The 26,044-nt window shown below is 35.9% G+C and overlaps 2 protein-coding genes across 4 annotated transcripts in view; both read left to right on the plus strand.

The window, feature by feature from the left end:
- Positions 1-22,298, plus strand: part of LOC102541494 (cytochrome P450 2C18) — a 36,594-nt gene extending 14,296 nt beyond the window's left edge. The window contains 5 exon segments of the mRNA XM_072971671.1: positions 3,104-3,245; positions 6,127-6,313; positions 20,059-20,129; positions 20,132-20,203; positions 21,968-22,298. Of these exon segments, the coding sequence (XP_072827772.1) occupies positions 3,104-3,245; positions 6,127-6,313; positions 20,059-20,129; positions 20,132-20,203; positions 21,968-22,146 (651 nt within the window). The 3' untranslated portion in view covers positions 22,147-22,298.
- LOC140699372 (cytochrome P450 2C28-like) overlaps positions 6,180-26,044 on the plus strand; it is a 72,531-nt gene continuing 52,666 nt past the window's right edge. For all 3 annotated transcript variants that reach the window (XM_072971669.1, XM_072971667.1, XM_072971668.1), the window contains exon 1: positions 6,180-6,314. The gene's annotated coding sequence lies outside the window, so the exon portion shown is untranslated. The remainder of the gene's footprint in view (positions 6,315-26,044) is intronic.

Raw genomic sequence — 26,044 nt, forward strand, 5'->3', positions numbered from 1 at the left:
ATTCAGTAGTTTCGTATTTCCACAGAGTTGTGCTGTCACCACCACCACAATCAATTTCTGAATATTTTTATAACCTTGAAAAGAAAAGTTTTATACTTTTGGAGTCACCCCCATTGCTCCCCATCCTTTCTTGCTCTAGACATCACTAATCTACTTTCTGTCTCTATAGAGTAGCTATTCTGGACATTTCATATTAATGGAATTATACGATATGTGGCTTTCTCTGTATAGCTTCTTTCACTTAATGTTTTCAGGGTTCATTGATGATGTGCAATATATCAGTATTTCATTCCTTTGAATGATTGGATGATATGTCATTGTGGATATACCATATTTTATATATTTTTGTTGGTTGATGGACATTTTGGTTGTTTCTGTTTTTTGGCTATTAGGAATAACACTTCTGTGGACGTTTGTATACAAATTTTTGTTTATACATATGTTTCAATTTCTCTTGGATATATACCTGGTGGTAGACTTGTCAGGTCTTTGATAACTTTATATTTAACCTTTGGAGGATCAAAGACTTAAGTGTAAGAGCTGAAACTAAAACTCTTAGGAGAAAACTTATGCATAAAATTGTCTGCACCATTTTATATTCTCACCAGCATTGTATGAAGGTTACAATTTCTCTACATCTTTGACAGTGCTTCTTAATATCTTGTCTTTTTGATTCCAGCCATCCTAGTAGGTGTGAAGCGGTCTTTCCTTGTGGTTTTGATTTGCATTTCCTTGATGGCTAGTGATGTTGAGCATCTTTAATGAGCTTGTTGGCCAGTTACATATCTCTTTGGAAGAATGTCTATTTCAGTTCTTAGCCCATTTTTTAATTCGGCTATTATTATTAAGTTGTTAAGTTATAAGAGTTCTTAAATATTAGAGGTACAGGTCCTTTATCAGATATATAATTTGCAGATATTTTCTTCTATTTTGTAGATTGTCTTTTTACCGTCTTGATAACGTTTTGATATTCAAAAGTTTTAAATTTTGTGAAATCCAGTTTATTAACTTTTTCTCTGGTTGCTTGTGCTTTGGTGTCATTTCTTAAGAAACTATCTAATGTAAGGACATGAAGATTCTCCCCAGTTTTTCTTCTAACAATCTTACAGCTTTAGCTCTTATTTAGGTCTGTGATCCACTTTAAATCAGATTTTGATGATAGTGTGAGGTATGGGTCCAGCTTCTTCTTTTTTTTTTCTTTTTTGCATATGTATATCCAGTTGTCCCAGCACCATTTGTTGAAAAGACTATTCTTTTCACATAGAATGGTCTTGGCAACTTTGTAGAAAATTAATTGACTGTAAGTATGAGACTCTCAATTCTGTTTCATTGGTCTGTATATCTCACTTTATGTCAGTACCACACACTCTTGATTACTGTAGCTTTATTTTAAAGTTTTGATATTGGAAAGTGTGAGTACTCCAGTTTTGTTCTTTTGCAAGATTGTTTTGTCTGTTGTTGGTCACTTAAATTTCCATATGAATTTTAGGATAGTCTAATAAATTTCTGCAAAGAAGCTAGCAGTGATTTTGATAGGGATCATGTTGAAACTGTAGGCATTGGAAGTAATGCCATCTTAACAATTACAGGTCTTTCATAGATGAACATGGGATGTATCTTTATTTATTTAGGTCTTCTTTAATTTCTTTTAGCAACGTTTTCTATAGGCTAACTTTTTTTTGATAGCCTAAGTGTACACAGCCATTTGATTCTTCAAATTCATTTGAACAGATGGAAATACTAATAATGGTTTATAGGTACTCTACTCTGCTTCTCGCCTTAGAGTAATTTTGAGTTGACAAGTTTAGAAAATTGAATGAAGTTGTTGTTACCAGTGGGGATGGTTACTTTTGTCTACCGAATACCACTGTAGGTAGGATTAAGTCTGTCTTAATGGAATTGATGACACAATATTTTACATGGCACAGGTCCCTTGGGGATTCAAAGAGCCTTATTAATGCTGGTCTAGAGGACTGATAGGGAGAAATCATTTTTTGTATATTAATGACATCCATAGTTAATATTTCAAACTATCCCATTGTTACTATCAATTTTGTGTCACAATATCCTTCATCTTAAAGCAACCTTAGTTGTCTTCGTGAAGTGCTTTTATTCTCACAATTTCCAATTTATGAGAGCTCTGTTCAGTCACTTCCTGTGCTCAGCATCTGCATTACCTCATCTCTCTCCTTCATCCTCCGTGGGCATTTAATGCCCAAATTCTTTGTCTTCATGTTTGTAACATTTCTTCTGTGTATATATTCCTGTTAATTCCTGCACTTGTTTCCTGGACCAGATTGCCTGTTGCCTTACATCTGGAATACAGTAGTAGTGGCTGACCCCATTTTGTCTTTGTGAATCCATTCTCTTTCTCTGTAATGTATTCTAGGATGTACTGCTATGGTAGCTTTTGCACATTTTCGGCTTCATAATGAGTCTTTAGGCAATATAGAATCCACATAAAGTCTTCAGCAATAGAAGAGAATTGCAATCTCTTGATCCTGGCTTGTAGCATTTTTCAAGATACAGCTCTGATTTGCCTAAATTAATATTGTGTTTGCCTACTAGTAAGAAAGAAAAACAAGTAATAAAGGTTTAAATAAATAATGGAGTTTATCTCACATACAGAGAGTCTCCTGTTGGGCATTTGGCAGTCCAGGGCTAGTATGGTAGCCCCAGAGAATCATGGACTTAGGTGGCTTCTGTTTTTCTTAAGCATACTTAGTACACAGGCTTCATCTTCATGCTCAGATACTCATGTTCCAAGATGATGTCTACACCACCTCCACCTTCATATCTGTGTTTTGAGTAAGAAGAAAAATAAGAAAGTGGCATCAGTAGGCCATTGTTAAGAAGTATGTTGGTTGGCCAATATAGCTGCAGAAGAGGCTGGGAATGGGATTTTTAGGCAAGCAAGGTGTAAGAGTAGGAAATGAAGATTTAGTCAATCCAAACACTTTGCCATACCATATGGTATTCTTGTTGTTTTAATACTGAACTCAACAGTGTCTGAGTTTCTTTAATTTTGTAACAATGTGAGTTTTTTGGATTCACTGTAATTGTATATGCTGGTAAACTGTCAAATTAAATCAAAAATTCTTAGGAAAAGCACAATCAACAGACGGAGTTTACTTTTGAAAACTTGATAGCCACTGTGTCTAATTTGTTTGGAGCTGGGACAGAGACAACAAGCACCACCCTAAGATACGCTCTCCTGCTCCTGCTGAAGCACCGAAAAGTTACAGGTATGACCAACATGGTGGGCAGGGTGAATTTCAGAGAAGGTATTGGGTCCATCATCTTACTTCTCTTTGTGAAGCTTTACTGTGGAAATTTCTGTGTTACCAGCTATAAGTTGTCCAAATACAAAAAAGGATAAAAGTGAGACAAATTGGTACAATAGGGGAGGATGATTGAGAGAAGTGAATACAGTGTGAACAGTAGTAACAGCAATAAAGCTATGGATTTCATCAGTGAAAAATTCTGGATAAGTGCCTGGATTTCATGGATAGGGATTTGCAGCAAGCACAGCCAGCATAAATTGGCCTTGAACTGAATATTAATTTTCTTAAGAAGAGGCCACTTTGAATGGTAGGTATGGTTTTGCAGTGATCTTTCCTTATTCTGAATATGCAGTGTTCTAATGCTAGAGTAGGGAATAATGGAGACTATATTTGTTAAGGTATAGCAGAAATTCTAGAAATTTGGTGCGAAAGCCTGAGAAAATTTAATTGCTTCTTACCCTGGTAACTTTACAAATACACAGCCACATGCCAGTCTGGGGGATGCTCCACAGTGAGTCACTACAAACTAGTCCAGGCATAGCTTAAAGCTGTTGATATCCATCTAGGGGCAGTCCCAGCAGTGACCTCAGCCATGTGAGTAAGGGCCTTGGATGAGGACTGCCACGCGTAGCTGGGGACATGGCTTCAGGTCTGCGGAGGTGCTCCATCAGTGCGATGCTCATTCTCTGTCCGGAGGGCAGCTGGGGTTGTGGGCTCCTCTGCTGTCTTAGGGCTTTTCGGGTTTGTAGGTGCTGCTGCTGTGCGTGGTGGGGGGGTCCAGAGTTGCAGTTGCCTCCACAGCTGGAGGGACAGGGTCACAAGTGCTGCTTCCACTGCTGCTCGGTTGCCTGTAGCTGTGGACACGTGCTGCTCTGACCAGGTGGTCAGAGTTGTGTGCAGTGCCTCCCCTGCTACTGCTGGGTGCTCTGGAGTTGCAGGCTCAGCTGCCGTGGCTGGGTGCCACAATCTCAGGCACTGCCTCATCTGTTCTCCCAGTTCTGCCTCTGGATGTTCCAGTCCACCCACCTTTAAATGAACAGTTGTGTGGAATTCTGTGGCATCCTAGTGTGTTGGGCAGAGTTACCTTTGTTGAGTTATGGATGTTTTACTGGTAGATTGAAGGTGAGAAACTAAGGGAGCGTCTTATACTGTTGTGATTATAACATCACTTCCCTCATTGTTGAGTATGATGTTAGCTCTAGGCTTGTCATATGTGGCCTTTATTTTGTTGAGGTACATTCCTTCTATAATTAATCTGTTGGGAGTTTTTATCGTGAAACGATCTTAAGCTTTGTCAAGTGCTTTTTCTGCATCTATTGAGATGATCATATGATTTTTTATGCTTCATTCTGTTAATGTGGTATATTATATTGTTTTGCATATTTTGAACCACACATGCATCTCAAGGATAAATTCAACTTAATCATGGTGTCTGGTCCTTTTAATGTGCTGTTGTATTCAGTTTGCTAGTATCTTGTAGGGAATTTCTGCATCTGTGTTAATCAGGAATATTGGCCTGTAATTTCTTTTCTTGTACTTGTGTCACAATTCAAAAGGATTTTTTTTATTCCAGAAGTCTGAGTCCAGAAAAATGGTGTTTACCATAATAATTTCCTTTCAGGTTAATAGTTTTAACTTTTATAAACAACTTTTTAAAAAATAATTTTAAATTATCTTTAAGCAGGTTCTGGTTATGAATAGCAGATTGGTTATGGAAATTATGTTTGAGTCATAATCCCATTGAAATGATAAATTAATTGCAGATGAGAATTACTCCTGTTTAAGTTGCAGAAAAAGAATGAGTAGATCTCCTGTAGGAGAATGGAGGTTTCAGAGAGGGTGCTGTGCAAAAGGCTTAGAAAACTATTTCAAAATGGATTAGATGGATAAAGCAGATGTGAGAGGAAACACCAAGAACAAAAGAGAAATGATAAATTGAGGCTTTCCAGTAATAAGAAGATTATTACTAGGAGTTTGAAACATCTGGCTGAGCATTTTCAATAATTCTAAATTGACACCTAAAAATTAGGAATTGAAATAGGTGCTTGTAAGACCAGGAATGTAGAAAAGGGTAAACATAATCAGTTGTCTTACTTTACATAGTCATAATGATATAAACAATGAATAGTGATACAATAAAAAATTGTGATAGAAATATACTGGAGAAAATTGAGGGGAAGTTGTGTGTGTGTGTGTATGTATTTTGTATGGGGTAGTGGTTGAGATGTTAGCCTTCGGGTCACCTACCATAAAGTCACACTTGGTCTAAAAATGGATAAATCAAGAAATATAAATAGTTATTGTTTAGAAATATGAGAGAAATTTCAGAAGAAACTGCTAGAATGTTTCAAAGTGGTCACCTTTGGGGAGTGTGAGGATTAGAGAAGATAGAATTGCAAGTTGTAAATAAATCCACACACAACACACATACAGTCACACAAACCATACATACGTATACATCAGTTATAGAATTTGATTTTTAAAGCATCATATATTATTTGATCTGTAATTAATACTTGTTCCCTGTTTTTCTGTGAGGACAGTAATTTCTTGAGTTAATGTACTATTTATATATGAAGCATTTCATCCTTTCTACTTGTATTCATGATTCTGTATGCTAATATAGAGGTGTGCACAGACTTATCTCAAAGCGTAGCTTGTATGAGTCATTTGTACCTGTATTATGACAATTCACTCAATGTCTAGGTGCATTTTTGAAACATAACTAATGTTTACAGTGATGTTGGGACAACTTCATAATGCCTCATGTATTTCTGAATTGGTATGCAAATGTGGGAGGCACATTTTTCTTTTTCCATCAGTCTTTCTTGTCTCTTATCAGCTAAGGTCCAGGAAGAGATTGACCGTGTGATTGGCAGACACCGGAGCCCCTGCATGCAGGACAGGAGCCACATGCCCTATACAGATGCTGTGGTGCACGAAATCCAGAGATACATCAATCTCATCCCCACCAACCTGCCCCATGCGGTGACCCATGACATTAAATTCAGAAACTACCTCATCCCCAAGGTAAGATTGATTTCTCCTGTAGTGACCTCAGCACTCTTGAAGCTCCCATATCCATGTGTGGTTTCAGTCCTCTACCAATGCAAGATGAGAGAGAACTGCAAAAATCATACATGTGGTAGCTTGATAGATTTTGTATTGTTTCCAGTTTGTGACTATAAATCTTTATGACAGATCTTGATATCTGGCTAAGTCTTCCAAATTTTTTTTAAATATTATTTTGACTACTCTTACCTGTTTGTGTCTCCAGATAGATTTTTAGTATCCATTTGTCAGTTACTCAAAACACTCAGCTATGAGTTTTATCAGGATGATATTAAATCAATTTGGAAAGAATTGACATCTTGACATGTTGCTTCTTTCAATTCATGGATGTGGTATAGTGTTCCAATTTATTTGGACATTCTTTACTTTTTTTTAATACTGTTTTGTTTTCAGTGCATTGACTTCCACATCTGTTATTTTTTTCCCAGATAAATATTTTTGATGTCATTATACATTGCATAATTTTTTTTATATTGCATAATTTTTAAAATGCCTTTTTCTACTTTTTTCTTATAAGGAAATATAATTGGTTTTATTATTTTGATGACTTTAGCAACCTTTCCAAAATCATATATCATTGCTAATTTGTGAATTTATTTGTAATTTCTGTGTATGCAGTTCTGCTCTATGGTTTAATATTTGTTTTATTTCATATCTTCTGATTTTCACGACTTTAATTTTTTTTATTTCATTATCACACTGGCTGGATTTCCAGGATAATGCTGAACAGAAGTGATCTTAGTGGCCTTTGTGTCATTTATGTTATCCAGGAAGAGATGAGGGTTAAATATCTCATCATTGAGAATGGTGTTTTATGTATATTTTTGTAAACATTAAAAAAAAGATTAGGGAAGTATTTCCTCAACTCTTATTTTTGTGTGATTTGAGGGGATAAGCTTTATTTTTTTAGAGCAGTTTTAGGTTCCCCCATATCCCCCCTGCCTCCACACATGCACAGTCTTCGCCATTATCAGCATCATCTACCAGAGTGGTGCATTTGTTAAAATTGATGCACCTATACTGATACATCATTAGCATCCAAAGTTCATCATTTACATTAGGATTCACACTTGGTGTTGTATATTCTGTGAGTTTGGGCAAGTGTATATCCATCATTGTTGTATCATATAGAGTACTTTCACTGATCTAAAATTCACTGTGGTCTGACAGTTTATCCCTCCCTCCCCCAAACTCCTGGCGACCACTGGTCTTTTTACTGTCTCCATAGTTTTGCCTTTTCCAGATTATCATACAGTTGGAATATAGTAGATAGTCTTTTCAGATTGGCTTCTTTCATTTAATAATATGCAAATAAGTTTTCTCCATGTTTTTTTCATGGCTGATAGCTCATCTCTTTTTAGTGCTGAATAATATTCCATTTTCTGAATGTGTCTCAGTTTTTTAATCCATTAACCTAGTGTAGGACATCTTAGTTGTTTCCAAGTTTTCACAATTATGAATGAAGCTTCTATAAACATCCTTGTGCAGGTTTTTGTGTGGACATGAGTTTTCAGCTCATTTGGGTGAGTACCAAAGGGTGTGACTGCTAGATCATATGGTAAGAATATGCTTAGTCTTAGAAGAGACTGCCAAACTTTCTTCCAAAGTGGCTGTATCATTTTGCATTCCCAAGAATAGTGAATGAAGAGTTCCTGTTACTCCACATCCAGGTTAGCATTTGATGTCAGTGTTCTGGATTTTGGCCATTCTAACAGGTAGTGGTATCTCATTGTTGTTGTAAATTTGCATTTACCTGATGACATATGATGTGGACCATCTTTTAATATGCATATTTGCAATCTGAGTATCTCCTTTTATGAGGTATCTGTTCACATCTTTTTTCAATTTTTAAATCATGTTGTTTATGTTCTTATTGTCGAATTTTAAAAATTCTTTGTATGTTTTGGATAACAGTCCTTTATCAGATATATCTTTCACAAATATTTTCTCCCAGTGTGGCTTGTCTTTTCATTCTCTTGAAAATGTCTTTCTGAGAGCAGAAAATTTTAATTTTAATGAAGTCCAGCTTATCAGTTCTTTCTTTTGTAAATTGTGCCTTTAGTGTTGGTTTTATATGATCTGAAAAGTCACCGCCAAGCTCAAGGTCATTTTCTCCTATGTTATTTTCTAGGAGTTTTATAGTCTTGCATTTTACATTTAGATCTATGACCCATTTTGAGTTAATTTTGTGAAGGATGTAATATTCATCGTTTTTTTTTTTTCCGCTTGTGAATGTCCAGATGTTCCAGCAATGTTCTTTGGAAAATTGTATTGTCTTTTCTCCATTGTATTGCCACTACTCCTTCGTCAAAGATCAGTCAGCTACATTTATGTGGGTCTATTTCTGGGCTCCATACTCTGTTCCACTGATCTGCTTGTTTATTCTTTCATCAGTACTACACTGTTTTGATTGCAATTGCTTTAAAGTAAGTCTTGAATTTGGATAGTGTGAGTTCTCCAACTTTGTTCTTCTTCAATATTGAATTGGTTATTCTGGGTCTTTTGACTATAAACTTTAGGATAAGTTTATCCGTATCTGCTTGCTGGGATTTTGGCTGAAGTTGCATTGAATTGGTAGAATAAGCTGGGAAGAGCTGACATTTTGATAATATTAAGTTTCTATCCGTGAACATGGAATGTCTCCATTTATTTAGTTCTTTGATTTTCTTCATCAGCATCTTGTTGTCTTCTTCATATAGAGCTTGTACATAGTTTGTTAGATTTATGACTAAGTATTTCATTTTGGGGATGCTTATGTAAGTGGCATTGTGATTTTAATTTTAAATTCCAATTGTTAATTGCTGACGTATGAAAATGATTCACTTTGTGTATCAACTTTTTATCTTGTAGTCATGGGATACTTAGTATTTTCAGAAATTTTTTTTCAAATCTTTTGGATTTTCTACATAGATAATGATGTCATTTGCAAACAAAGACTTTAATTTTTTTTCCCAATCTGTATACGTTTTATTATTCCTTTAGGTAAGACAGTGTGATGTTGACAAGCAGTGGTGAGATGAGATATCCTTGCCTTATTCTTGATCTCAGTGGGAAAACTTTGAGTTTCTCAATAAATTTGGTTAGCTGTAGTTTTTTTGTAGATGTTCTTTATCAAGTTGAGGAAGTTGCCATCTACTCCTAGTTCTTTGAGAATTTTTATCATGAATGGGTGTTCTGTTTTGTCAGATGCTTTTTTCTGCATCTGTTGATATGATCATGTGATTTTTCTTCTTTGGCTTGTTGATGTAACAGATTACATTAATTGTTTTTCAGATATTGAACTAGCCTTGTATACATGGGATAAAAATCATTTTATACATTATTGGAATAGATTTGGTAAAATTTGTTCAGGATTTTTACATGTATGTTCCTGAGAGAGATTGATCTCTAGTTTTCCTGCCTTGTAATGTCTTTGATTTGGTATTCGAGTAATGCTGGCCTTATAAAATGAGTTAGGGTCAACTGCTGCTGCTACTACCTTCTGAAAGATTGTAGTGATTTGGTACTTTTCTAATTTAAAAAAATTTAAACAAAATTTAATTTTATTGTTTTAAGAATACTTAACATTAGGTATGTCCTCAACAAATCTGTTAATGTTCAATACATTAATATTAACTATAGGCATAGTGTTATATAGCAGATCTTGAGAATTTATCTAGAACTTTATACCTATTGATTAGAAACTCCCCATATCTCCCTCCCCCCTGCTCTTTGCAATCTGTATAGTTTTTCATAAATGTGTGTACAGTTTGATCAAATGGATTCTCTGCATTCATTTATATGGCATATATTTTGTCCTCTCTGTCTCTGTGTCTGTCTCTTATGTATAAGCAGCTGGATTTAGTTAGCTACATTTTATTGGGAACATTTGTATTTATATTCACAAAAGACTGATCTGCAATTATTCTTTGTCAAATTTTTAATCAGACTTCTGATATCAAGGTAATGTTGGCCTTATAAAATAAGGTGGGTTATTTTCCGTTTTGTGGAGAGTTTATATATATATATATATATATATATATATATGTATATATATAATTGCCAGCTTTTCTCTTCTTTTTGTGTTCACTTTGTTCTGTCTTTCCTGTGCCTAATAAGTTTTGGTTAAGCTCAGATATACATAAGATAAAGAATGCAGTCTCAGATGATGTTTATCTTCTTCCATAAGGTGTTCATCCTTCCTCCACTATGTAGGAAGAATTATTTAACACCTCTTATTTCAGAATTGGATATTAATGCAGTCAGAAATTGACTATAGATACTAGTATACCTTTCCAAGTTTCTTCCTTCTATGGAATCTAGAAACTCATTTTGTCAGCAGCCTTTTAATGCTTTCTAACACTTGGTTTCTGTTTCTATTCAGACTTTCTAGTTGGTATCCTACAGACTACTCCCATCTAAAGCCTGCACATATTACTATTATATAAAAAATATGATAACTAAAAATTCACTTTAAGGGGAAAAGGGTTATGAGTTTAAGGTTGAAACCACTACTTCTATCTTCTGGGGAAGAGATAATTCTGAATATCTGTGTTGTCCCATATGGTAGAAGGTAGAGTAATTGTTTTTGGTATGTGTGGAGTCTAATGGTTTTGACCAATATGTAAAATTATGTATGTACCACCACAACCAAGGTATAAAACACTTCCATCATCTCAAAAAGTTCCCTTATTCTCCTTTTGCAACTAGTCCACTTCCCCGCATTGTGTCCCTTGGTAATCACTGATCTGTTTTTGGTCCTGTAGTTTTGCCTTTTCAAGAATATTTCAATATAATGGAATGTGACATAAATGAAATAACTTGTAATCAGTATATACATGCCTTTATCTCTTTTTTATGTGGCAGAATATGTTTGAGATTCATTTCTGTTACTGCATGTATCATTAGTTTGTTTTATAAAGTGAGTAATCCACCATATGGAGTACTACAGATTGTTTATTCATTCACTAATTGATGGCTATTTGGATTGTTTTCAGTTTTGGGATATTTAAATAAAGGTGCTATGAACATTTGCATGCAGGTTTTTGTGTAGGTATAAATTTTTATTTCTTTTGAGTAAATACCGCGGATAGGGATGGTTGCTTAAGTGTTTAACTTTATTAAAAAACCCCACCAAACTATTTTCTCATATGACTGTGACATTTTACATTCCCACTAGTAATATAAGAGAGTTCCAGTGCCCTCTGCCACTTGCCATTCTTAGTGTTTTTAAATTTTAGACACTGTTGTAGTTGTGTAGTGATATCACATTTTGTTTTACTTCTGTTTTCTTAATGAGTAATGATCTCTGGGTTTTTATGTGGTGATTTTATGTGGTGGCCATTCATATGTGTTCATTGGTAAAGTGCTCAAATTATATTCTTATTTTTATTGGGTTGTTTGCCTTATTATTTAATTATTGCAGTTCTGTATATATTTTACATGTAGCCTCTTTATTATATCTTAAGTGTTCCAGATATTTACTCCCAGTATGTGTTTTTTCTTACTTTTTTGTAGTTTCTAGGAATGTCTTTCAAAGAACTGTTTATAATTTTGATGGAGTCCAATTTATCAATTATTTCTCTTATGACTTGTGCTTTTGTGTCATATTTCTTTTCCAACACATGCTACCAAATATTTATGCTTTTCTTTTTCAATTTTTGTATTTAGGTCTATGATCCATTTAAAGTTCATTTTTACTTATGGTGTGAAGTAATGACCATACTTCATTACTTTTCTTTATGGATATCCACTTGTCCCAGCACCATTTGTTGAAAATACACCTGCTTTTTAAATCTTAAAGTAACATTTTCACTTATTATTTGTTCTAAAATATACAAAGTAGTAATTTAAAAAACAAAATTAGAGGTCTTAAATGTGATAAACTTAAGGGGTGAAATTTCTTCCCAATTTTGAATGTAAACATTTTAAAATTTAAGTAATTTAAACACACTATATATATACTACATGAAATATATATGAAATTGTGTACCTTTTAACTACATGTCTATCTGCATCTGTCTATATAAGATAGCTACCAAATTTAACACCTAAATACTTCAGTATATATCTTCTAGGAACATATGAGCAAGGACTTTATCCTACATAACAATAAAAGCATTCACATGAAAAGAATGATCATCTCTACAATAATTTTATCTAATACTTAGCCTATAAATACATTTTCTCAATTATCCTAAAATATCTTTTATAGCTTTTCTTGAGGGTACATCCAGAATCCAATAAAGGAACAACTATTTAATTTGATTATCTGTCCCTTTAATCCTCAGTGATCAAGAACAGTTCTTTTTCCTTTATTTATTTTATTTCAATACGTTGACAATTTCAGAGTCCAGGACAATTGTCATGTAAAATGTTCCTCAGTCTGGCTTTGTGTGATTGTTTTCTTGAGATTAGATTCCAGTTCTGTGTTTTTGGCAAAAAGATTACATAGGTAATGTGTATGTCCCACTGCATCACATTTTGGCTGAAGACATATAATGTCAGTTTATTCCATTATTGGTGTTGCTAAGGTAGTGTTAAGGAGGTGTCTGCCATCTCCATTGCTGAGGTTCTGTTTTTCATAAATAATAAATAATAAATCTGTGGTATGGTACTTTAAGACCTTGTGAATATCATGTTTTCCTAAATCATTCATACAGCAGTTTTAGCATTAATTGATCATCTTTACCTGAATTGGTGAAAAGTGATAATTTTTCTAATTTTATCATGCCTCTTTGTTTTTTAATCTAGAATTCATCTATAATGTAGAGTGCTCCCATATTTTTTTCAGGTTATTGTTTTTTTTTAAATATGTACTTTTATTGAAGTGTACTCATTATATCCCAGAGATAAATACTTAGTAGTTAGTATACTTGTTGATATATCTAAGAAGTCATTTTTCTTCTTGGGCAACTTGTCCTTTTCTTCTTTTCTTTTTAACACCTTTATTGTGGTATAGTTCCTATACAGTAAACTACACATATTTCAGACAAATGGTTTGATGAATTTTGATAGATATATACACCAATAAAACCACGACCACAATCAAGATAGCTAATAACATTTTTATCTCTCTCCAAGAGGTGCAATTTTTAAATTCCCAGTTTATCCATTCCCGCACCCTTTCCCCACAGGTAACCATAAGTCTGTTCTCTATATCTGTGAGTCTGTTTCTGTTTTGTAAAAATAATTCATTTGTGTCTTTTTTTTTTTTTTTTAGATTCCACATATAAGCAGTATCACATGGCATTTTTCTTTCTCTTTCTGGCTTACTTCACTTAGAATGACGATCTCTGGGTTCATCTTTGTTGCTGTAAATGGCATTATTTTACTCTTTTTTTAATCACTGAGTAGTATTCCATTATACATATATACCACATCTTCTTTATCCAGTCATCTGTTGGTGGACATTTACGTTGCCTCCATGTCTTGGCTATCGTAAGGAGGGCTGCTGTGAACATTGGGATGCATGTGTCTTTTCAAATAATAGTTTTCTCTGGATATATGCTCAGGAGTGAGATTGCTGAATCATATGGTTTTTATATTTAGTTTTTTAAGGAACCTCCATACTTTCCTCCATAGTGGCTCCACCAATTTACATTCCCACCAACATGTGGAAGAATTCCTTTTTCTCCACACCCTTTCCAGCATTTATTGTTCATAGACTTTTTAATGATGGCCATTCTGGGTGGCATGAAATTGTATCTCGTTGTAGTTTTGATTTGTATTTCTTTAACGATTCGTGATGTTGAGCATCTTTTCCTGTGCCTGTACACCATCTGTCGGTCTTCGTTGGAGGGATGTCTATTTAGGTCTTCTGCCTTTTTTTTGATTGGGTTGCTTGCTTTTTGATATTAAACTGTGTGAACTGTTTGTATATTTTAGTAAATGAGTCCCTTGTCAGTCACATCATTTGCAAATATTTTCTTCCTTTCTGTAGGTTGTCTTTTCATTTTGTTGATGGTATCCTTAGCTGTGCAAAAGCTTTTAAATTTAATTAAGTCCCATTTGTTTCTTTTTGCTTTTATTTCCATTACTCTAGGAGCTGGTTCAAAAAATATTTTGCTGTGATGTATGTCCAAGAGTGTTCTGCCTATGTTTTCCATCAGGAGTTTTATAGTTTCTGGTCTTATATTTAAACCTTTAATACACTTTGAGTTTATTTTTATATACGGTTGTTAGAGAATGTTCTAGTTTCAGTCTTTTACAGGTTGCTGTCCAGTTTTCTCAGCACCACTTATTGAAGAGAGTGTCTTTTCTCCATTGTGTATTCTTGCTTTCTTTGTTGTAGATTAACTGACCATAAGTGCGTGGGTTTATTTCTGGACTTTGTATACTGTACCATTGATCTAAGTGTCTGTTTTTTGTGCCAGTACCATACTGTTTTGATTACTGCAGCTTTGTAGTATAGTCTGAAGTTAGAGAGTGTAATTCCCCCAGCTCTGTTCTTCTTTTCCAAAATTGTTTTGGCTCTTTGAGTTCTTTTGTGTTTCCATACAAAGTTTAACATTTTTTGTTCCAGCTCTGTGAAAAATGTCATTGGTAATTTGATAGGGATTGCTTTGAATCTGTATATTATTGCCTTGGTCAGTATGGCCATTTTAACAATATTGATTCTCCCAATCCAAGAATGTCGTATATCTTTCCATTTATTTATGTCATCTTCAGTTTCCTTCATCAGTGTCTTACAGTTTGCAGAGTACAGGTCTTTTGCCTCCTTGGGTAGGTTTATTCCTAGATATTTTATTCTTTTTGGTGCGATGGTAAATGGGATCATTTCCTTAATTGGTTTTCTGCTTTTTTGTTGTTAGTGTATAGAAATGGAACTAATTTCTGTGTATTAATTTTGTATCCTGCAACTTTACCAAATTTATTGATTAGGTCTAGTAGTTTTCTGGTCGCCGCTTTTGAGTTTTCTATGCATAGTATCATGTCATCTGCAAACAATGACAATTTTACTTATTCATTTCCATTTTAGATTCATTTTATTTCTTTTATTCTCTGATTGTTATGGCTAGGACTTCCCAAACTATGTTGAATAAAAGTGGTGAGAGTGGACATCCTTGTCTTGTTGCTGATCTTAGAGGAAATGCTTTCAGCTTTTCTCCATTAACTATCATGTTAGCTATGGGTTTGTCATATATGGCCTTTGTTATGTTGATGCATGTTCCGTCTGTGCCCACTTTATGGAGAGTTTTCATCATAAATGGATGTTGAATTTTATTGAAAGCTTTTTCTGATCTATTGGGACGATCATGTTGTTTTCATTCTTCAATTTGTTAATGTGGTATATAACATCAATTGATTTGCAGATACTGAAAAATCCCTGCATCCCTGGGATAAATCCCACTTGATCATGGTGTATGATCTTTCTAATGCACTGTTGCAGTTGGTTTGCTAGTATTTTATTTGAGGATTTTTACATCTATATTCATAAGTTATACTGGCCTGTAATTTTCTTTTTTTGTGATATCTTTGGTTTCAGTATCAGGGTGATGATGGCCTCATAGAATGTCTTTTTTTGTGATATCTTTGTCTGGCTTCAGAATCAGGGTGATGATGGCCTCATAGAATGAGTTTGAAAGTTTTCCTTCCTCTGCAATTTTCTGGAACAGTTTCAGAAGAATAGGTGTTAACTCCTCTCTAAATGTTTGGTAGAATTCACCTGTAAAGCCATCTGGTCCTGAACCTTTGCTTATTGGAAGATTTTTAGTTACTGATTCAATTTCAGTACTGGTAATTGGTTTATTCATATTGTCTATTCCTGGTTCAGTCTTGGTAAATTGTACCTTTCTAAGAAATTGTCCATTTCTTCTAGGTCGTCCTTTTTGTTGGCGTATAGTTGCTTATAATAGCCTCTTATGATCCCTTGTATTTCTGTGGTATCAGTTGTAACTTCTGCTTTTTCATTTCTGAAATGAAATTTTATTAATTTGGGCCCTCTCCCTTTGATCAACTTGAGTCTGATTAAGGGTTTATCAATTTTTTTTTATCTTTTCAAAGAAACAGCTTTTAGTTTCATTGATCTTTTCTATTTTTTTTTTAGTCTCTATTTCATTTATTTCTTCTCTAATCTTTATTATTTCTTTTCTTCTACTAACTTTGAGTTTTGTTTGTTCTTCATTCTCTAGTTGCTTTATGTGTAACATTAGGTTATTTATTTGAGATTTTTCTTCTTTCCTGAGGTAGGCTGTCTCACTATAAACTTCCCTCTTAGAACTGCATATGCTGCATCCCAGACGTTTTGGATCATGTGTGTTTTCATTTTCTTTTGTCCCAGAGTATTTTTTGACTTCCTCTTTGATTTATTCAGTGATCCATTGGTTGTTTAGTAGTGTATTGTTTAGCCTCCACATGTTTGCAGTTCTTGCAGTTTTTTTCTTATAGTTGATTTCTAACCTCATAGCATTGTGGTTAGAAAAGATGCTTGGTATGGTTTCAATTTTCTTAAATTTACTGAGGCTTGCTTTGTGGCCAGCATGTGGTCGATTCTGGAGAATGTTCCGTGTGCACTTGAGAAGAATGTGTAGTCTCTTGCTTTTGGATGGAATGCACTGTGTTTCACTATTACTGTGTGTTGTCCATTTCTCCTCTTATGTCTTAACAATCGCATTATATATTGAGGTGCTCCTATGTTGGATGAATATATGCTTACAATTGTTGTAGCCTCTTGGATTGATCCCTTGAACATTATGTAGTGTCCTTTGTCTCTTGTAACAGTCTTTATTTAAAAATCTATTTTGTCTGATATAAGTATTACTACTCCAGCTTTCTTTTGCTTTCTGTTTGCATGGAATGCCTTTTTCCATTCCCTTACTTTCTGCTTGTGTCTCTAGCTCTGAAGTTGTCCCTTGTAGACAGCATATCTGTGGGTCTTGTCTTTGTATCCATTTAGCCAGACTATGTCTTTAGGTTGGAACGTTTAATTCATTTACATTTAAGGTAGTTATTGATATGTATGTTCTTATTTCTGTCTTATTAATTGTTTTGAATTTGTTTCTGTAGGTCTTTTTTTTGTCTTCTTTTTGTTTTCTTTTCTTGTGATTTGATAACTAGAGAAGTTCCTTTAACATTTGTTGTAAAAACCGGTTTGGTGGTGCTGAATTCTTTCAGCTTTTTGTTTATCTGTGAAGCTTTTGATTTCTCCATCAAATCTGAGCCTTACTGAATAGAGTATTCTTGGTTTAAGTTTCCCCCTCGCATCACTTTAAATATATCCTGCCACTTCCTTCTGGCCTGTAGAGTTTCTGCTGAAAAATCATCTGATGACCTTATGGGAGTTCCTTTGTATGTTATTTATTGCTTTTCTCTTGCTGATTTAAATATTTTCTCCTTATCCTTAATTTTTGTCAATTTGATTACTATGTGCCTCAACGTGTTCCTCTTTAGGTTGATTCTGTGTCGAACTCTCTGAGCTTCCTGGACTTGGGTGACTGTTTCCTTTCCCAATTTAGGAAAGTTTTTGGTTATTATCTCTTTAAAAATTTTCTCAGATCCTTTCTCTCTTCTCCTTATGGGACCCTTATGATGAGAATATTAGTGTGCTTGATGTTGTCCCAGACTTCCCTTAAACTATCCTTGTTTCTTTTCATTCTTGTTTCTTTTTTCTCTTCTGCAGAAGTGATTTCCACTAGTCTGTCTTCTAGCTCACAGATCTGTTCTTCTCCCTCATTTAGTCTATTCTTGATCCCTTCTAGTGTGTTACTCATTTGAATAATTTTATTATTCAACTCTGTTTGGGTATTCTTTATGTTTTCCAACATTTTCTAAAAACTTTGCTCTGTGTATCGATACTCCTCTTGAGATCTCTGAACATCTTCACCATCATTACTCTAAACTCTTTCTTGGATTGATAGCCTATCTCTTCATCACTTATTTCTACTTCTAGGATTTTATCTTGTCCCTTGGCCTGGAAGATGTTCCTCTGCTGCCTCATATCTTCTATCTTTCTGTTTGTATTTTTAGGTAGATTATTTACATATCTCATCCTTGGAGAAGTAGCCCTCTGTGGGAGATGTCCTATTTGCCCTGGCAGTACACTGCTCTCTTGTCACCCAAGGGCCAGAGTCCAGCCAGTCCCAGGGTAGAGTCTGGCCCTTGTTTGTGAATTCTTTTCACAGGCTTTGGGATTGTTGTTTTCTTATTTCTGGTATCTGCTCCCTGGTAGGTGAGACTGGATTAGAGGCCTATGCAGGCTTCCTGGCAAGAAGAATCTGCCTGCCCATTGCTGGGTAGAAGTTGGTCCTGGTGTGTAGTGGCATGTCTAGAGGCTCAGGAAGTCAGCTGATGGGTGTGACTGCATTTCCATGTATGTTGTTTGGCCTGAGGCTTCCCAGTCCTTAAACCTGTAGGCTGTTGGGTGGGGCTAGGTCTTGGTGCTAATTATCCAGTCAACACATTAGCCTCCAGGAAAGCTCATGTCCATGAACACTACCTGAATATCCACCAGCAGCTTCTAGGTTCCCCAGGTGGCCGCAGCTGTCCCCTACCTCGCTAGAAGACCTTCCAAAGCCAGCAAGTAAGTCTGGCCCAAGTTCTTGTGAAATCACTGCCTCTGCCCTTGGACCTGGAGCCCGTGACATTCTGTGTATGCTTCCCAAGAGAATGAAGTCTCTGTTTCCCTCAGTCCCATGGGACTTCTGGAGTTAAGCCCTGATAGACTTCAAAACCAGATGTTCTACGGTGTCCTCCTCCCAGTGCTGGAACCCAGGCTGGGAAGCCTGACGTGGGGCTTAGAAATCTCACTCTGGTGGGAGGGCCTCTGCAAGTTATTATTATTCAGCTTGTGGGTCACCCACCCGGGGATATGGGGCCCAATTATATTGTGAACATGTCCCTCCTCCTGTCTTGCTGTGGTTTCCTCTTTGTATTTCCAGTAGTTCTTTTTTCCTAGGTTCCAGTCTGTTTTTTCAATGGTTGTTTACCAGTCAGTTGTGGTTTTGTTGTAGTCATGAGGAGAGGTGGGCTTGTGGTCCTACTACTCTGCCATCTTGTCCAGAAATCTCTCCTTCCCAGGTTTTCTTTTTTATTGTGGTAAAATACACATAACATAAAAATTACCAATTTAGCTATTCTAAAGTGTACAATTCAGTGAAGTTTATTACATTCACAATGTGGTGCACCCATAGTTACTATCTAGTTCCATAAGATTTTCTAAGTATTTCAAAAGAATATCCTCTACCCATTAAATAGTCCTTGCCCATTCCTCCCTCCCTTCAGCCCCTAACAGCTACTAATCTGTTTCTGTGTGTATGAACTTGCCAGATGTCATTTTTAATCAGATCAGATCGCTATCTTTAAAAGCTCTATAAACATATTCCAAATACATCTGACTTTTCAAGAGTGAGCAAAGACTTTTCATTTTAAGCTATACTCCACATATACAGTGTATGAAGACTGAAGTTATGAGATAGAGCAAAGGGTGGGACAGACAGCGGTGTCCAAACATTGTGATAAGTAAGGGGATTCAGAGATCTAGCACCCAAGTAACCAAGTACTCAGTATTCCTGATGCTATTGGAGTCCACTTTAGTAACATCACTGACACTGGTCTTAAACTCATCCCTGTTACTGCTTGTTGTGTCTGGGCGGAAATGCCACTGCCCTCCTTTGGACTGGGATTTCTCATCTATAGATTGAAAGATCAGATTAAATGATTTGCAACATTTCTTCCAGCTTCAGGACTTCTTTATAACTTGATTTATCTTCATCTGTTCATTCCGGGGCACGACTATATTAACATCGTTGACTTCTGTGCTACATGATGACAAAGAATTCCCCAACCCAGAGGTGTTTGACCTGCCCACTTCTTGGATGATAGTGGCAGCTTTAAGAAAAGTAACTACTTTATGGCTTTCTCAGCAGGTAATTAAAATTACTTTCCTAAGATACTTCAGGGGACAAGAAATGTTTTTGCAACCAGTTGGAACTTACATGGTGCTCACTCAGGGGCTGCTAGAATTGCACTTTGTTCATGATTACAAGCACCACTCCCAGTGCCCATGCACTTTCCACTTACTCATCGTACATCTGCCTTATTGAAAGTCTGGGGAGGTGACCCAGTTCTTCCAAAGTGAGAAAGCTCAAAAATAGGTAGATTGAATTCTGCCTCTAGATGTATCACTGAGCTACCCACAAGCTCTTCTTAGCAGGTGAAACTCATCTAGACTTTTTTTGCCTGCCATGTATTTTTTATATGATATCCCTCACTTCCCAGGCTTCCCAGAATGATGCCAAAGAGGCTAACATCCTACCTGGGAAGGGAGGTTAGTAAACAGATCAATGTAATTCATTAAGCATAGTGTTGTGAGAGAGGAGCGCACAGGCTGCCAGGAGACCAAGAGGGAAGCTACCTCCTTTCTGGTCACTCATACCCCACAGTGAGGCCTAAAATGGGTAAGCAACATTCCAACAGCAGAATGGTAATTTAACCTGCACCACAGAGGACATGGAGCAAGGGAAAAAGAGAGAGCAAGGCACTTTTATAGGAGCAGGACATTTCCTGTAGTTTGAGAAGGTCAGAAACTCCCAACAAATTGTGGTGTAAGGAAGTTCTTCGGAATGTGGCAGGATACTGTGCAGTGGTTCCAGAGCACCATGATCTTCCTCCACTCTTGATCAGAGGTCTTGGATGTTGGGTCTTCATGGCTACAGCGTGTGCTGATTTCTGACTACAGAACCACTTTTATTTATTCAGTGGTTTTTGATGCCTGCTTTGGGTCTTGCTCTGAATATACCGAGATGTCAAGGACTGAGCCCTCTCCAAGGAATGCACATTTCAGCATAGCAGAAAAATAAATAAGCAGAGAATTTCAACTCAAGGTGATCTGTGCTTCAATTGAAGTGTGAGAGTGATGCTGAGGAAAACCCAGGGTGGGCAAAATTCTGTTGCCTGTGAAGATCACAAAGATTGTAAAGAGGAAATGAAATGGGACCTAGGTCCTGAAGGAAGTATAAGAGAAGTGCATCTTAGCCAAATGGAACAGCACAAGACAAAGCTAGAAACTCCAGGTATGTTAGGAATTGATGAGTGGATATGGCTAGTGCTGAGACTAGAGGGTATGAAGAATGGAAGGAATGATAGGGAACATCAGACTGGGAACAAAATATGAAGGACCAGTTTAATCCATATTTGGACCTCATCTCATGGAACAGATGGGAGAGACATTTAATATTTTAAAGTGGGAGAGTGACACATTTAGACACATGCTTTTAAAAGCACAGGAAGGAAAAGAATCTTTGGCTGAGTTTGGTGCCAGAGGTAGAAAGGGAAACACAGATACATGAGTTCCCACCTCTCAGTTCTACCTTCAACCTGTCTGGAGAAGCAGAGTGAGGATATTTCTACAAAGACTGATGGAAACTGGAAATGGAAAAGAGCAGTTATAATGTGGGCATACATAATGAAATGCTTGATATAGAGCTGACACTCAAATATTTGTTGAATGAAAGGTTCTCATTAACATAATAGGTGAATAGTGAATGTGTCCATCCTTCTGTCCATCTGTCTCTTAAACCATCCTCCAGCCCTCCATCTAGTCATTCATTCATTAAATAGTTACTGCATATGTTTTGTTACAGTTCCCAACGTATTATTCTCGGAACAAATCCCCTCTGTGTGTTATTTTCAGGAAAACGAATGTGTTGGAGAGGGCCTGGCCCGCATGGAGCTGTTTTTATTCTTGACCACCATTTTACAGAAATTTACCCTGGAATCTGTAGTTGACCCTAAGGATATCGACACCACCCCAATTTCTAGTGGGTTTGGCCATGTGCCACCCTTGTACCAGCTCTGCTTCATTCCTGTGTGATGAAGGGCACACCATCCAGCTGCTGCTGTGCTGTTGTCTCTAATTCCCCCTCCTTTTTCTCACTACCAGGGATGATTTCTCTTGCCACTTAATCTCACATCTTCCCATTCCATCAATATCCACTGAACATCCAGCCTCCATTGTACGTGAGATTCCTGAATTTTATTGAATAAATATATGTGCTGTTCTTTTTAGTCTGTAACACTTCTTTTGGCCACCACAAATGCTAACACTTATCTAATATTGACTTAGTACTATGTTATCACTGTGAAAGAGAGAAGAATGAGGAGTGTAAGCCAGTACACAGCCATTTGTCCTCTGCATGTTCTAAATAAAAAGCCTCAGTATTTGCTGGGCCTGTTCTCAAACTTTCCTTCTTTGTATGTAATACAGGTAAGAAAAGGAAGAAAATAGAGCCCAAGAGGCCTTACTTGTCCTTTATGATGAGCACTGAGAGGGACATAGGGGAATGGGCCAGAAAAACTCTCTTGGCTGAGTGTCTCCTACAGTTACTTGAGGTTTGGATTTGAAAGTGAGAGAAATTATATTCAGGAGCAGCTCCAACCTGTAGGGAAACAATGAGAAGATCAGCAATGGGAGGAATGAACAATAAGGGTTGGAACTCATTTCTTGGCTTTGGTGTCACTGTGAATGCTAATTAAAGACATACCATGTTCTCATTACTACATGTTTCAAGGTTACAGTCAAATATTATCATATGCTTTCATATTTCTAATAACATCTTCTAAATGTTATTCTTTTCTTCCTGAATGAGAACAAAACCCCTGCAAGGCATCAGCAAATTCTATTTTTTATACCTTCTTTCACACTGTTTTATATTTAATGTAAGAGTGATGGATAGCATGATGCTATGATCCTGAAGTCTTCAGTCTCATGTCATCTCTAAAGTGTAGATGACTGAACATTTTGTACAAGTCAAATTATTGGCATCATTTGCCTTCCTTCTGTCTTGAAGTGCGTGAAAAGAGAAGTGGTATCACCCATTCACCTTTTACTAGCTTATCTCCCAGAGAAATCCATTTATTCTTTAGTATGCATTTTAAGTTAACACATGGATATATATGTACATAGATATCTGTACATATGTATGTGCATAAGTAAGTGGTCACAGTGATATATATTGTGTACACACATTTGCATATGAGATGAAACATGATTCTTTACAATATTGGGTTCATACAACACATTGTTCTACAACTTGCTGTTTTTGCACTAAGTAATGTCAGGAAAACCTCTAAGTTATAAATAATTTGAAGGGACAGATTACAGAAGAGGAAATGGAAGTGATATTAAACATATGAAAAGTCTTACAAAGTGCAAATTAAAACTATATTACTTTGAACCTTCTTGGTTGGTAAATGAAAAAAAGTTTAATGTATTAGTAAATGTGTAGGATACAGGCAGTCTTATATTTGTTCTAATGTCACCTTCTTAGTGAAGTCTGAGAATCTTATTAAAACTTGTAATCTCCCCTCCATCATCACCTTTCCCATCCTTCAACTTCTGACTTCCCTTATATAGTTTTTGGTACTTTGTATGTTTTATGTTACTGTGTCTTTCTCATAAACCTAGAAGGTAGGTAGTATTTGTATTAGTTTTCTCTTGTTGTTGTAACAAATGACCACAAATTTAGTGGCTCAGAATTTCACAGATTTATTCTCTTACAATCCTGGAGTTCAAAAGTGAAATGTCACTTTCAGTGGGCTAAAATCCAGGTGTCAGCAGGGCTGCTTCCTCTGGAGGTTCTAGGAGACTGTCATTTCCCCATGTTTTTCAGCTTCTGGATACAGCCAGCATCCTTTGGCTCATGACACCTTCCTCACATGGCTCTATCCTCTTGCTTATCTCCTAGTACTTACGCTAATCTCCCTGTCTTCCTCTTACAATGACCCTGTAAATACATTTGGTCCACCTGGGTGATTTACCTCCTCATCTTACTGTCCTTAACATAATTATATTTGCAAAGTCCCTCTTACCATTTAAAGTGAGTTATTTTATTATTTGTTATCAGAAATAATCTTTATCAAGATTAATCTGTAACCATAATGAAAAGCATAGTGTCCAGTTGTGCCTTGAAAGAGCAAGTATAAATACATGGCCATTTTAGATGAGAAAGGATATGAAAACAGATTTATTTCAGGTACACCTTTCCTTTTAGAAATGGCCTTTAACATCTTGCTCATTTGAGGGGCATTGGAGCCTTCTGATGGGAGCTGAGTGTACAGTTTAGTTAGTTTTGACAAACACCAACACCTGAGTAACCACACCCTATCAAGCTATAGAACAATCCCAACCCCCTGACATGTTCCCTCACCTCCTTTCTGGTCAATCCCCAACCTTAGAAGCAACCAGTGTTCTAATTTCTAGCACGATACATTAGTTTTACGTCTTTAGGACCTTTATAGAAATAGACATTTTTGAATGATGAAATTGATTCATGCAAATACCATACTTAAGAGATTTTTAAAGTTATCTTTTTAAACCACTGAAGAAAATCTAGTTTTGGAAGCCTGCTAAGTTGATTACGAGCTTAGTCATAATTCACCCAGCATATGCTACTACACTTATATGGCAGAAAAGTAGATACGAGTATCTTACAGCTAATAACCTTTAAAAAATAAATTGTCACTGGAAGTCTAGGTGTGGTGTACATCTGTTTGTTTTAGAGAAACACTTCAGTTAACTTTCATTTTATATAAGCCCGAATGGAATTTGGGGATTTTTTCCTTGTTAAAAGATAATTAATATGGAATTTGGGATAATCACATTAATAATTGGGATAATTAATATGAATACTTCCTGCAGGGGTTGAGGAACTTCTTAAATCCTAAAACTCTTTTTGAGCATTTGCTTTCTCTTTAATCTGTATGTTTATTCAGTAAATATTTGCTGAACAATTAGTTCCTGCATACAGGGCCTGGACTAGGAATTAAGTGTCTTTTTTTCCTGCACATTTTCCTTAGATATCATTTTCTATTTATCTAGATGTCCATGTTCTAATCCCCAGGACCAGTGAATAACTCATTTTAAACAGTCAGATGGAATTTGCAAATATAATTAATTTAAGGAAATTAAGATGAAGAGGTAATCCTAAATTATCCAAGTGGACCAAATGTATTCACAAAGTCCTTGTAAGAGGAAGGCAAGGAGATCAGTGTAAGTACTAGGAGGTAAGCAAGAGTATGGAGCCATGTGAAGATGGTGTCATGAGCCAAAGGTTGCTGGCTGCATCCAGAAGCTGAAAAACATGGGGAAATAGACTGTCTTCTAGAACCTCTAGAGGAAGCAGCCCTGCTGACTCCTTAATTTTATTCCAGTGAAAGTGTTACTGCACCTTTGAACTCCAGAATTCTAAGAGAATAATCTTTAAGTGTGAAGGACTAATAAGGACTTTCAGTCAAACAATATTGAGTGAATTTGTCTCTAATTTTGCCTTACAAGGAATATTAGAATTTCTTCAGAGAGAAGAAAAATAATATACATAAAAACTTTAATCTGCATAAACAAGGGAGGTGCATCCCAGAAGAAACAATGGAAGGTAACATAACCATTTTATTTTTATTACTCTTGATTTATGTAACAGGATAGTTTATTTGCAATAATAATAGAAATAATATATTTTTTGATTATAGAATGTGAATAAATGAAATATGAGAGCAAAGATATTAGTGATGGTAGGGAGTATTTAAGTATACTTTTACGAGATACTTGCACTTCATATGAAGCGCTATTGGCTTATTTGAAAATGGACTTGGGTTAGTTGTAAATGTATATTTCAGACTCTAGGGAAATCTCCAAAAATGAAGCAATAAAAAGTAAGTATAAGTAATATGTTGAGAAAGAAGAGGAGTTGAGTGATGTCAGAAGCACAGTGGCA

The sequence above is a fragment of the Vicugna pacos genome, chromosome 11 (assembly GCF_048564905.1).
Source record: "Vicugna pacos chromosome 11, VicPac4, whole genome shotgun sequence".
NCBI classification, from domain to species: Eukaryota; Metazoa; Chordata; class Mammalia; order Artiodactyla; family Camelidae; genus Vicugna; species Vicugna pacos.